This window comes from Solenopsis invicta, chromosome 3 (genome assembly GCF_016802725.1).
Source record: "Solenopsis invicta isolate M01_SB chromosome 3, UNIL_Sinv_3.0, whole genome shotgun sequence".
Lineage (NCBI taxonomy): Eukaryota > Metazoa > Arthropoda > Insecta > Hymenoptera > Formicidae > Solenopsis > Solenopsis invicta.
In genome coordinates, this window is record NC_052666.1 from 9,145,073 (window position 1) to 9,159,014 (window position 13,942).

The 13,942-nt window shown below is 38.9% G+C and overlaps 1 protein-coding gene across 1 annotated transcript; it reads right to left on the reverse strand.

Annotated features, from left to right (window-relative positions):
* Positions 1-1,303: 1,303 nt before the first annotated feature.
* Positions 1,304-4,276, reverse strand: LOC120357069. Its single transcript, XM_039446503.1, has 6 exons — positions 3,669-4,276; positions 3,537-3,599; positions 3,313-3,451; positions 3,082-3,253; positions 2,640-2,999; positions 1,304-1,694 (listed from the first exon to the last, which is right to left on the reverse strand). Exons 1-6 carry the CDS (start codon positions 4,238-4,240, stop codon positions 1,654-1,656), a joined length of 1,347 nt encoding a protein of 448 aa, XP_039302437.1. The 5' UTR covers positions 4,241-4,276; the 3' UTR covers positions 1,304-1,653.
* Between the last annotated feature and the right edge of the window lie 9,666 nt (positions 4,277-13,942).

Below are 13,942 nucleotides of genomic sequence, written 5' to 3' on the forward strand. Positions count from 1 at the left end.
GTTTTTTAAATTTTTAATTTTTTTTGTTATTAATTAAGTTTTAATCTTAAACTTTTTAATTCTTGTTATTAAACCAACTTTTGGCAGCAGTCGGGAGTTTTTTTTTTTATTATCTCTTATAGTTTCGACGATACACGCTTCGAAAGAAAAAACCCGATTTTCTTCAAAGGGATGTTTCACCCTTAAAAGTGTATTAGGACACCCAGATAGCAAAATACTTCGACAATACCGGTACGGTGAACGTACGTCGTACCTTGTGTATCGGTACTGTAGCTACCACGTACGTGCGTACCGTAAGCGTACATTACCAGTACACCGTATTTGGTACGCAGTGGGACTACGGTAGCGCTACCGTGTGCTCATATAAGGGTTATGATCGTACGCTGTACTCTCACAGTACTAATAGCGTACTAGAACGAGAATGCATTGTCGTATCGGTTTCTTCTCCGTCCTATATTATTATAAAGCAGAGGTTATACATTTAAAAACATTTCAATGTAATTGAATTATACAGAATTTATTCATTTAAACACATAGTAATTTATACATACAATGATAAATACAAAATAAAATTTTCGTATTATTATAATACAAAATATAAATTAAAAAGTATATAATTGACAATATGTAATATATACAAATTAAATAATTAAAACTTTCGATAATAAACAAAATAAAATTAGATCAGACCATAAGAATGAAAGTGGGTATTTGTGCGTAATTAATCAAAATTTATTTAATATTCTTTTTAACATTTTCGTCCAAGTGTTTCAGCTACGCATTTTGATCTATCATCAGCGTATATTTATAACAAATTTAATACTCTCACGATCTTAAATTAAATTGTATTTGTTATGCCGGTTATGATAGCTCAATGCGAAGCCAAAATGCTCGGACGAAAATGTTAAGAAATATTAAATAAATTTTAATTAATCACGCACAAATAACCACGTTGACCCTCAGGGCCTGATTTTATTTTATTTTGAACATATATATATATATATATATATATATATAATGCGATAATAGACTATAATATATATATATATATATATATATATATATATATATATATATATATATATATATATATACATATATATAAAGCTAATGAATAAATTTGACAATAAGAGTCAGCACCGTAAATTGTGCGCTTTATATTTTATTACATTATAAATACTTAAACAATATAAAATATTAACAGCATTTCGATCCTTTTTTTGGATCATCTTCAATGCATAGATAATGAATTAAAAATGTATATTGTATATATTGTTAAAAATATTATAAATAATTTATATTGTTTATATTATATTTAATTATTTAAATTTTAGTAAATTATAAAGTGCACAAGTTACCGCGTTTGATTCTTATTGTAAAATTTATATGTATAGACATAATTCATCGCAGACCTGGAATGAAATTACAGTTTTAACAAATCATGTGTAAGGGAAAGGGCCCCATCCCCGCCCTTTCCTGTGAGGCACAACCAAATATTTGCCTCTCCATATCATTTATCCTGAAAAAAAAGAAGTGAATTAGGGATGAGAACGGCCCCACCCCGCCGTTCTCTGTGAAGCACATCCAAATTTATTACTGCTTCTCCAAACAAAAAAATACAAAATACAAAATTACATACCGCTAACAAGGGTCTCATGGACTGCCAAAAAGGACTATGTCATCGTCGTATAGATCTGGAATTATATTATTTATTAATAGAAACTATTATTTTATATATTTGTTATTTAAGGCTCCTGGTCCCTGCCATGATGTAATAAGATAGGTATAGCATTTCCAACGATGCGCACTCAATTTTCTTTCACTAATCAAATATTTATCTAAGATGCCAGAAGGAACATGACTCCCCTCCCTTCCTCTAATATATGATATCTTTATAATGTAATTTCTTAGATTAACCTTTTTTGATATTATATATTGTACTTTGTTTACGGAGAAACTATGCCAAAGTGTCAATTCCGGACAAAAATTTGATTGATTGTTTCCTATTCTTTGGTCATTATTATACGCAATGCTACACCTGTCTTCTTATCGTAGTGGTCCCTAGCTGCTACAACTGTCCTTATGTAATGACGTCAGAAGCAAGAAATAACACATTTCAAATCTTTGCATGGTATTTTCAAAAAAAAAATATTTTGCACAAAATAACACTTCAGATTACTTCAACACACTTCAAAAGTATGAGTTCTATCCATTTCCCTTGACAATTAATAAACAGTCATAAAATAAATATAATACAATTAATAAACAGTCATAAAATAAATGTAATACAAAGCTTGACCATGCACGTTTATGTACCTACGCATAAGCTTACATTGTTAGGCTTTGCATTACATTCATTTTATGACTGTTTATTAACTGTTAAGGGAAATGTGTAGAACTCAAAGTATTTTCGAAGTGTGCTGAAGTAATCTGAAATGTTATTTTGTGCAAAATATCTCTTTATTTGAAAATACCATGCAAGAATTTTCGACGTGTCATTTTTCTCTTCTGATGTTATTAAATAAGGATAATTATAGCAGGGAACAAGAGCCTTAAGATTAATAATTTTAATTTAACATATTTTATAATTTATATTATATATAATAATCATATATTATTATACCAATTTCTTTATTTACCATCTGTCGTCGAATATTCCTGCTCGTCGTTGTTCTCCGTTTCCTCCGTGTCCTGGGTGTCAATATCATCGGCGTTTTCCTCCTCCGTGTCTTGGATCTCTGATTCCTCAATTGTCCCAGTGTCCTCAATTTCCTCCTGGATGTTTTCAATTCCCGTGTCCTCTTCCAGGTCATCTATTCGCTGGCGTTGATTGGGTGGAACTTCTTCATTTTCTTCATTTTCTTCTCTCTGAAGAGGAGCTTTTCGTTTCCTATTGTAACGCCATTTCCTAGTTTTAAGGCTTTTTAAAGCCTTCTCCAAAGCATCATAAAATTCGACGTTATTGAGGTTGGTAAAATATTTATTGGCGTTTATGGCATCTGGAAAAATTTATGAGAAACACCTTACTTATTGTCATATATATTCAATGTAGAATATAACAAACAATATTATTTTACGAACCTTGACATGCTTGAGCAAAGCGACTGTTTCGCAATTTGCATCCCCCTGGTCCTGTTTTTCCATTCAAGGTGAGGTATGGTGAAACTTCCTCATCCTCAGGAAATACGCTGCGAAAATATTCTGCAGCGCAATCAACTGGATTGGTCCGTCCAAGATAAATAAAGTATCCCACCTGTAACAAAATTTTTGTTGTAAACTGAATTAAATATATATTTAGAAAAATATTCTTACCAAATCATTATAAACGTCTTCGTCAACGTCTTCGAAGGCTACAAAATCGTCCACAGTTCTAAATAAGATTTCCTGTGGCTTCATTGGTCTTCTTATTGCAGAATTTCGCGTCAGTTGTGTGATAGCTCTTGTATTTTCACTGCAGGAAAACATTACATTATAGGATTAAAAATTCATTTATAGTATGTTGCTTGCTATTCTTATGTAAAATTGTTAATACTTACTCGATTTTTTTTTCAATCAAAATTTGTCGCTCTTCCATCCGTTGTAGTTGTGTCATAATCATTCTAAAAAAAATTTAATGTTTTTATTCATGCATATAGATGCCTATTGTTGTAATCCTTTTTAAAACTTACTGTACAGATCGTATTATAGAAGATGGTTCCCTGTCTTTCGTCCACTCTTTTTCATATCCTGGTCTGGCTGGAGATAGGCGATTGCGTTGTCCGGTTGATGGTAGTGGTTGTGATAATGTATGTTTATGTTGTGGTGATGAATGTGGTTTTGATAATGGATGACTGTTTTGTGTGAATGATTTTGTGGCTGATGAAAGAGAGTGTGATGTTTGTTTATGTTGTGGTGATGATTTTGATGGTGGATGAATGTTTCCTGTAAATTTTGTACCTGGTAAAGGTGAGTGCGATGAGATGAGTGTATGATGTACTGATGCCGATGGAGGGGGCATGTGTTTATGTGCAGATGAGAATGACGATGATGAAGCATGCAGGGATGATAATGCCGGGGATTGTAAATGTTGTTGTAATGGTGCTGTGTGTCTTTGTATAGTTGTGTTTTGTGTCTTGTGTTCTTGTGTGTTCTTTCCGCCTTCTTGAGAATGGAATGTGCGATATTTTGCAAAATCCACATTCAATGATCGCAAAGTTTGCAGCGTCTTGTCCGCTCCTCTTCCTCTCCCTCGTTGATTCATCTAAATAATATTTGAGAGAACTCACCTAACGAAAGCACCTTAATCTATGGTATGTAGAATGACTGCAACTATCCAGACGTCAATAATAGGATCTATATGCCCTTCAGTGTGCCAATAAGGCATGCGGAAACATTTATTTTCTACTTCATTGAGATCTATTACACTGACTTCATCAAATAATAAAGAACATCTGAAGACACCTATTGAAGACGATGGCAAACCAACATCGAAAAAATCTTCAATTCTACAAAACTCTTTAACCGCCAACTGATAATGCTCACGCGAGAGAATGATGCTCTGAATAAGACAAATCTTTGAATTCTTTAATATTACCGTGTTATCCTGATTCTTCACCGATATACGAAATTTTCCTGTGTCTAAGACCTGAAATTGACGACTATCTAGGGGAGTATCAAAAACTACAGGACTAACCCACGGTTTACTGACGCGTATCTCTTCCTCAGTTAAATGTATTTTTTGTGTAACCTGTAACTTTTCAAATCGCCTATTTACAATTTGCTGCAAATGTTGATCAGGTTTCCGGCAAGCTTTGCGGAAATACGTCATATTATTTTCATATGGAAACATGGACAATTCATTTAATGAGCCAAAGCGTCTCGCGTCATCTACGAGATGTAAAAGACAATGAGTAATGTAAGAAAGAAATTCTGGACCATATATATCTTCTGCTCTATTTACAAAAATGTTTAATGCTGTGTGTGCAAAATCAAGATGGTCTTCTGATAAGAAAGAACTGACTAGAATTCGAATGGCGGAATGTAATAGAAGAAAATGTTTATATGCAGCAGGATTTATAAGTCCATAAAAAACAACTGGGGCAGTATACAAAAGAAGTTGACGATTTTCCGTAGCTTTAAATCCTCCATATTTTTTCATTAAATAAGGTTTTCGTGAAAATTCCTTAGGGCAGTAATTCTTAACTTGTTGTAGACGTGTAGTAATAATGTTAAGCGAGCTGGCTGAAAGTTTTAAATTAGGATTATATTTTCCGTCAACAAAAACGCTATTTATTTTTGGGACAACACCAAGAAAAACAGTGTGCATCAAGTCGAAGACCGTTTGAGTTACCAACCCTATCCCTAAAGTAAGCAAAGCAGAGTCAGAATCTGTATGATGTTCTCCATCAACGCGCTGTCTGTACTCTTCGTCTGTACGGGACCTGTGCTGAATACCACGATAAGCTACTACTCCACGACGAAGCCAATTTCCCCGAATCCAACATTTCGAACACGGAAATATACTTCCATGACCTTTATGACCCAATACAAAGGCTCGCGCAGGAGAATCAGCTATGAAACATCTCAATTTAATTACTTTCAACTGATTACGAAAAACAACTCCACGATTTAATACATCCTGAACCTCATTCACAAAATATTGGAATAATTCCTGCGCATTACTTGGTTTTGATGATCCTCGCCAGACGCCTACAATTTCTGGTTTACTTCCACGAATATTTGCAATCCTAATTTGTATTGGCCACATTTGAATTTTGCCCTGTCCATCTAATGTTGCACCATCTGTGCTAAAGTCTACCATTAAAGTGTCAAGTGGAATCAGTTCCGGAGAAGTTTGTTGAAGAATGGAAAGAATTCCTGTCTCAAATCCTAAATGGAGATATTCACCCCCTGCAATGTTAAGTATGGGATGCGCGGTACGTGGAGTCTTTAAAAGCGTTCTACTATCTTTTGGCAATGTAGATAAACATGGATGTGTTCGAACAACCTGTAAAACAGCATTTATTTGTGCATGAGACATATCACTGCGTATAAAAACTTCAGCAAGGCGTTCTTGAAAATTATCAATAGTATCTGGAGGCTCTATATCCACCGCATCATCATAATTTGAAATAGATTCAGCATCGTCTGAAGAACTTGATACTTCATCGACCTCATTAAAAGCAAATTGTACATTAGCTGATGCATCAGAAGATACAGAAATTTCCTCTTCTTCAGTCTGACTGCATTCTGCAAGAATTTTATCTTCGTCAACAAAGTCTGAATCGGCTCTAGCATTAGCAACATCTAAATTCTGCTGTTGTAAACATTCGTATTCATTACGTGCAGCTCTTTCTAATTTTTCCAAACGACGACGATGGACTGTAGATAGTAAATGATAAGGCTTGCGACTGCGCCTATTTGCCAAACGCAACATACTGATGAAATGGAATATGAACGAAAGAAATAGACAAGACAAAAAAAATTACAACTCAAGAAACAGTAAATAAAATTTGAAGTGCAATAGCCTAAACCAAAAAAGACAAGTTTTTTCTGGATGACATAAAACTCAATGATATGTAATAAAACCCTAAAAAGAATATAAATGAAATTATGTATACCAATGTGTTTGCAAGTGATTGACGAAAATAATTTATTATTAGGAGTTTTCCTGCAAATAGTATTAATATATAAAAATAAGATAATTAAAATATCTGCAACAAATTATACAAACCTCGTCCGTTGTAATTACTTCAGCAATCTGACCTGTAGATTGAGAATGAAACGGTGTAAAACACAAAATAAATAAAAATACTTACAATTAAACAAACACAGTTTTTAAATTAAGTTTGTATTTAAATAATTATTACCAATTGAAAATTCATAATGGTGTATTGACAATATAGACTAAAAATTAAACTATCCTGTACTATGAAATCTAACAAGGGAAGGGACAGAACTGAACTCTGCCAAATTTGATGAAACTTGGCAGGATTACAAAGAAAATTCCCTCGAATATAATGACACCCCTATTTAGATGCCAATGGTCAACCGTTTCCGATATTTTAATAATCAATTTTAATATTCAGTGGCATCTTTAGAGTAAAGTTTATTAGGACACTCACAGACAAGTATTTGTAGCGTAGTGGATATGGTAACTGCCTCATAATTATTTTATACGTTATTTTATATTATAACTATTTATATTATAATTTATATAAAATACATTTTTTATATCAAAATAATTTATTTTTTATATCAACAATATAATTATTTTTATCGTAAAACGTTATAAAAAACATTATTATAAAAAAATTAACTGATTGTAGGATTTAAACTCAAGTTTACAAATTATGAAGCAATTAATTACCCACCACGTTAAATACTTGTATGTGAGTGTCCTAATAAACTCTACTCTAAAAACGCTATATTTATTATTAAAATATCTTAGAAACGATTGACCGTTGGCACCCAAATTGGTATTATTACATTTAAAAAAATTTTCGCTGTAATCCTGCCAAGTTTCATCAAAATCGGCGGAATTCAGTTCTAAGTCCTCCCTTGTAAGACTAAAATTAATACGTTTCTAAGTTCATCTTACTGTTCATCTGATAGTCGTCTGTATTATAATATATAATGTTTAATCTTTTAACAAATCACACTCAATAGACGTTTAGCAGAACAAACCGCTCAGTAGCAATTAATGATTAGCTCTTACTTTTAGAATTTATAAAGAAATCAATGTCGAGTGTTGACAAGACAATGCAGCAGTTAAATTGTTTTTCTGAATGCGGCTAATGTTATTATTTAATCTTAAAAATAATCGCAACAATGTATTAAAATTGTTAACAAAATAACACGCGTAAACTTAAAACATATATGTATACAGAGTGAGTTATTACATGAAAAATTACTTACCTTAGATACTGAATGAATAACAATGATTCTCAAACCCTTAAGATATTCCTGAACCTCCTGAATATTCCGCAATAACTTGAAAAATTACGGAAGTAAGGAAAACACGTACGTTCGGGTTCACGTTATCGCAGAAAACAACAATATATAGCACAGAGAAAAACAAAATAGCCGCGCTGGCCGTTGGGAGGAGACTTTCCGTTATTATGGAGGATTTACACTGCACGAACTCCATTAAGGCGGCATAAAATGTAACCAACACAGTTGACCAATCAGAATTAGATCGCGTTTTCAACTTGCCAATTGGCAATGTGGGCTTTCACATCCCGTCTGGCCGCGCTTGCGTCGATTGCGCGCGCCAAAATATAGAAAAGTTATTAAAAAATATTATTACTTCAGTTAATTAATTATAAAAATAATTATAATTAATCCTTAAGGTGCCATGGGTCTACAGTATCCGAGCTATTGTGATACGTGGGTCTGTCACGTTTTAGGACCCAATTTGAACAGCAACCCGCAGACTCTCACTATTATAATTAATTAGGAATAAATATTATCATTGCTAAATTAATTTAAAATTATATAGAATAATAATTAAAAAAATGTTATTACTGCAATTAATTAATTAAAAAAAAAAAATTATTTTTAATCCTTAAGATACATACATGGGTCTACGGTGTCCGAGCTATAAAGTGATATCTGCTCATAACAATAAAACTTGCAAGCCTGTCAGAAGATATTAAATAAACGATGTTTATCAAAATAACTATAAAATCGTCATAACTATAATGTAGACAAATGTTTTATAAAGTACTGTAAGGTTAGAGGGGAAAATAGCGTTGAACATGACGGACCCACGTATGCATTTAGAAGGTACCGAAAAAACGTATGCACATTAAATAAAGGTTAAGTATTCTAAATTTCCAATTAAATTAAAACTCTTTAATCGATCGACTGCAATTGGCTATCGCGTCATGACAATTCGACCAAATTGCAAGATTAAATCGTTAAGACATTTTTCGACCATGGGTTTTGGTCTTTCTAAATTGATATAATAATGATTGATAATTGATTATAAATTTGAAACTTTTATATATATAAATTTATTTGTGTTTAAATAATTTAATTATAAAATTGCAAAAAAGTTATATATAAAATATAATTTTATATTTCAATACATGCTCAGTACGCTGTACTGGTATGGTACAGTTCCTATTGCGAATATAAACCGAACAGTACGCAGTACAGGTACGATATTGGTACCAGAATATTACGCTGCATCAGTATCATGTATCCTTTTTGTACTGGTACTGTACAGCTACGCCGTACGCTGACATCTCGTGGCAGTACAGTAACAATACGGTAGCAGTATATTGTGCGGGAATCGCACGCTTGGTTATCTGGGCACGTGTAAAAAATACGTGTCCCTTATTTTAATCTGTACAACATATTAAAGGCACGTCGAAATCGAAGGGAGTCACTTTTGTAGCGCACGAACGCGCGGACGGGTGCGCGTACCGTGCGTATCAAGAGATTTTTAATTATTTTTGGAAAATGGGAATGTTGTATCGTAACTTTATCATATACCGTTAAATTTGTAATAAAATAAGCTTTATTTTGCTTATAAAAAAAATAAAAATTTTGAAAAAAATAGGTAAGTGGTGGGGGAAGGTATTAAAAAAAATTTTTTTTTAAATTTTTTTCCGCTGTCATAAATTACTCTTCAAACCATTCAACTTTCATTTAAAACATTTTCTTCTATCTCTTATAGTTTCGACGGCATACACTTCGAAAGAAAAAAACCGATTTTCTTCAAAGGGGTGTTTCACCCCCTTAAAGTGCGTATGGGCACGTAAAAAAATACGAGTCCCTTATTTTTATCTGTACTACAACATATTAAAAACTCGTTTTAATCTGAGGCGGACACTTCCCTGTGTTTCCTTATAAGACGAAGGTATTTGATGCGGAAGTAGTTCACGGTTAGCCGAGGATTCTGGGCCGCTTAGGATGACGAGAATTCTCGTCGCGGGTGCAGAATGAAGCGAGTATGCTCGTCCTCGAGGGAGTTGAAAAGGGGTCGAGTTTTCTTGACCAGGACGATTTGGTGAACTAGGAAGATCTGATCTCGGTGTTTCCACTACCGGCTTATTTATCCAAACGCGCGGCTGGACGCATCAATCCGCGCGCTCGGTCGGCTAGCTTAAAGTGGGAACGTTACGGAACGCCACGGACAGCGCGCGTGCTGCCGCGTGATCGCGCCGAAAGGTTAGTTGGGTGCGCGCACGTAGTTCTCGCTGTCGCGGTGCTCGGGTTGTCGGAGCGGAGTGACGGTGCTCGGGTGGTCGGAGCGGAGTGACGGTGCTTGGGTGGTCGGAGCGGAGTGACGGTGCGCGCAAGGTGGAGGAGCGTTTTGTTACAAAATTAACCGTTTTTAAGTGCTAAAAACGGGTCAAAACAGTGAATTATTTTTATAAGGGGAAAAAGGGAGCGGTCACAAACGCTCCTCACGCTTCTCCCTCGGCGAGGTTATCTGTTCCGCCTTGCAGTCATGCCACGTCCGCCTCCTCAGGATCGCAGCCCGCTGCGCGCACCACTATGCACAGCAAGCATCAACCCTCCTCCTCCTTCTCTCCGCTTCCTCCTTCTGCTACATCACAGAGTTGCAGAAGAAGGAGGCCGCTTCCATACTTTCTTGCTGCCCACCATCTCTCCAATGAGGGAATGGTGGAACAGCTCGATCCCCTCGCGGACATCAGCCAGGGACCGCTTTTTGACAGTCCATGCCGGATAGTCCGACAGGGTGTGGGCGGCGGTGTCCTCCATGTCTGCTTTGCAGTGATGGCATCGCAAGGTGTCCTCCTTTTCTGCACGACAAAGATACTTCCTGAAACATCCATGTCCGGAAAGCACCTGTGTCAAACGATAAGTGAGCCTACCGTGCTCCCGCTCTATCCATTCGGGCAAAACGGACTAGATGGCCTTGGCGACCACGTGGCCATAAGAGCGGGGGTCACCCAGCATCTGTGCTTAAGGATCCTTTTTTGCTCCTCCTCCTAGATGTATTGAGGGGCTGTAACGTCACATGCTCCTGTCTCCACTTGCACCTGCCTGGTGCGACGGGAGACCTCAGCTTTTTCCACGACCATGAAGCCCATTCGGGGGGGCATCCACGAGAGCTGTCGGTGCCGTGTATGACACCGTCCTATACGCCAACACCATTTTGTCGGTTGCACGCTTATGCGACTTGCGCATACAGAATGCGGCTCTTGTTTGTCACAGTGCGAGCCCATACTGGTGCCACGTAAAGGGACACCGACAGGATGGTATTAACATACAAATGTCTGACATGAGCGTTTAAGCCGCCGAAGTTGAGGAGGAGACGCGCAAGCGTGTTTGCAATTCCTCTACCCTGGGAACCAGTAGTATTTGCCGGGTCCTGAAGTTACTGCCAGGTCCCATCCAGGATAAGTCCCAGGTACTTTATCTGAGGACAACTCGCACAATGGATAGGCCCACCCTGACCGCAAGATCCAGAGGCGGCCCCCGCCGAGGCCCATCATAGAAAAACATTGCCTCAGTTTTACTGGGAGCCTTCTAGCCTAAGAGCGACTATGGCCCTAACAACTACAGCCGCTTCAGGCATCACACGCGTCTCATCCGCTCCTTCAGCCAGGACCAATGTGTCATTGGGGTAACACACGATCCGATAGTCGGGAGGGAGAGGGGTGCGGAGCACCTTGTCATATGCGAGATTCCACAGAGTCAGATCGAGCATCGATCCGTGCGGAACACCGCAAAATACCTCCCGCTCCGACCTGTCCCGGAACCGGATGCTTTCACACCGAAAGTAATCCCGGAGGACCTCTGTCAGATAGCGGGGAAGGCGGTGATACACGAACGCCTCCTCTACCCGGGCCCAGGAGAGGGAATTAAATGCGTTGACGATGTCTAGAGACACCGCCAGCACAACTCCCCCCTCCCATTCTTCCCAGTCTCATCCGAGAGGACCCTTAAACTAATGATAGCATCCACGGTCGGAGTGACCCTCACGAATTTCAAATTAGTTCATTTTTTACATAAAGAAATATATCATGGTTACTCTAAACTCTCGGGGAAGAGGGGGAGGTTATGTTAGACTTCTACTGATTAAACCACATGATAGTTTTCCTGTCCAGACGGAGGGGGCGCTTTGGGATTGCATGCATTTCAACCAACGAGCGTTCCTCGAGCCCTTGACGGTCCCCCCAAAGCTTCCTCCAGCTTTCTCTTCGAGGGGGGGGGCAGCAAGGACTCCATCCTAATTCAGAGGCCGTTGCGGGACCACCACGGTTTCTTACGCTTATGAGCCGCGTGCAATAGGCGCGGACGTCACCCGCGTCCGCCGCTTGCGGTTCATTGGCCGCGGCAGGAAGTGCTCCCATGGCACCTACATGCCAAGGCCCGAGGAATTATGGAGCCCGGGCAAACGCCCAAACTCTTTTCTCTCTTTTTTTCCTTTTCATGGGAACAGCATCAGGCGCCCGTTCCCTCTCCCTTTTGTCGTTCTACTTCCGGGAAATTACTTCCTCGCAGAAGGAAGTAGTCGCTTCCCATTTCTTATTCTTGGAGAGTATGGTCCGAATCATGCCCTCCAGCTTTTCCCTTTTCTCACCCAACCCTAAGGCGTCCGTCGACAGACGGACCATACCCTTCCAAGACTTTAAGAGGGTGTGCTCTGCCAAATCTATCGGGACGCCACAGTGATGACACACCGTAGTGGGCTCCCTCCCTATTCGGTACAGGTACTCACCGAAGCATCCGTGCCTAGTGAACACTTGCACCAGTCTGAAAATGAGAAAGCCGAATCGCCGCCTCTCTGTTAACTCCCGGAGCGGACGAATGGCTCCAGCGAAGCGTGCGCCTGACCTCGTACTTGCCAAGGACAGGCGCTCTTCCCAGACCTTGACTTGATGCCGTCAAAGGTGTAACGATAGCATCGTTACGCAGGTAAATTATATCTCTTTTACTCGCACACCCGATCACGTGACGTCAGTACTCTCCGTCTCGCTCACTCGCACGCGCGGCCACGTGACGTCGGTTCCGTCTTCCATCTCGCTCGCTCTTGCGCCCGGTCGCGTGACGTCACACGTAGCATCGCGCGGGCACGTGCGCGTAGGTATACGCCGAAAAGTGGGGTAAACACGTGGTTCCGACTGCGTGGGCGGCTGGAGGGTATAAATACGGAACCACACCAGGAAGGAACACCCAGTCGGTTCCAAATCACCGGTACCGACACTCCGGGAGTACTCGGAGCTCCTTGGCTGGGTGTTCTCGGCTTCCGTATACCGGGTGTACTCGGTTTCCTGAAAACCCCTGACACCGGGCGTTTTCGGTTATCCGCACTCCTGTGCCGGGCGTTCTCGGCTTCCTGACACCGGCCCTTCACGGCCTTCCTGACACCGGGCGTTCTCGGGTATCCGCCCTCCTGTGCCGGGCGTTCTCGGCTTCCTGAAACAGGCCATTTACGGTCTCCTGATACCGGGCGTACTCGGTTACCCGTTTCTTTACCTGTTACCTGTCCTATCATTTTGTTTCTTAATTTCCGTTTTATTTTCAGAGCAGATTTAGAATAATTTCACTCGGTCGGCGACGACGCGTTTACCCGGAGTTACAACTTCCTTGCCGGATTTTTCCTGGGATATCCTCCGTCTCGAGCGTTCCGTCCGAATAAGCGCCTCCTAACAAAGCGAGCGTATCTTGACCCCTTCCTCAGGCGAGCGATAGCTATTAAGTTGCGTTAGTATTAAGTCGCGTTACGTGTAATATTCTCCGAGCGTTAGTTTGTAAGATCCGCGTCTCAATCTACGCCGCGAGCGCTTAATTTAGTTTAAGTTTTCTATGTGTTCTCTATGCGAGTACGTTACAATTAGTTTTAGGTTCTTTCCGTGTGTGATCAAACGTTCCGGGGAACACGAGTTCCGAAGGTGTTAACTTCCTCTCTTCCTAATAAATTTTATGTTTTGTATCACGGAGTGTGAGGAGAAATTGATTTAAATAAATATTTTGATAA

Coding starts and splice junctions, on each gene's coding strand:
- LOC120357069 (XM_039446503.1), bottom strand. CDS start 4,240: ATGAATCAACGAGGGAGAGGAAGAGGAGCGGACAAGACGCTGCAAACT. Junction 3,254..3,312: donor AAGACGTTTATAATGATTTG/GTAAGAATATTT, acceptor ATTTTGTTACAG/GTGGGATACTTTATTTATCT. Junction 1,695..2,639: donor GGAATATTCGACGACAGATG/GTAAATAAAGAA, acceptor ATATAATTCCAG/ATCTATACGACGATGACATA.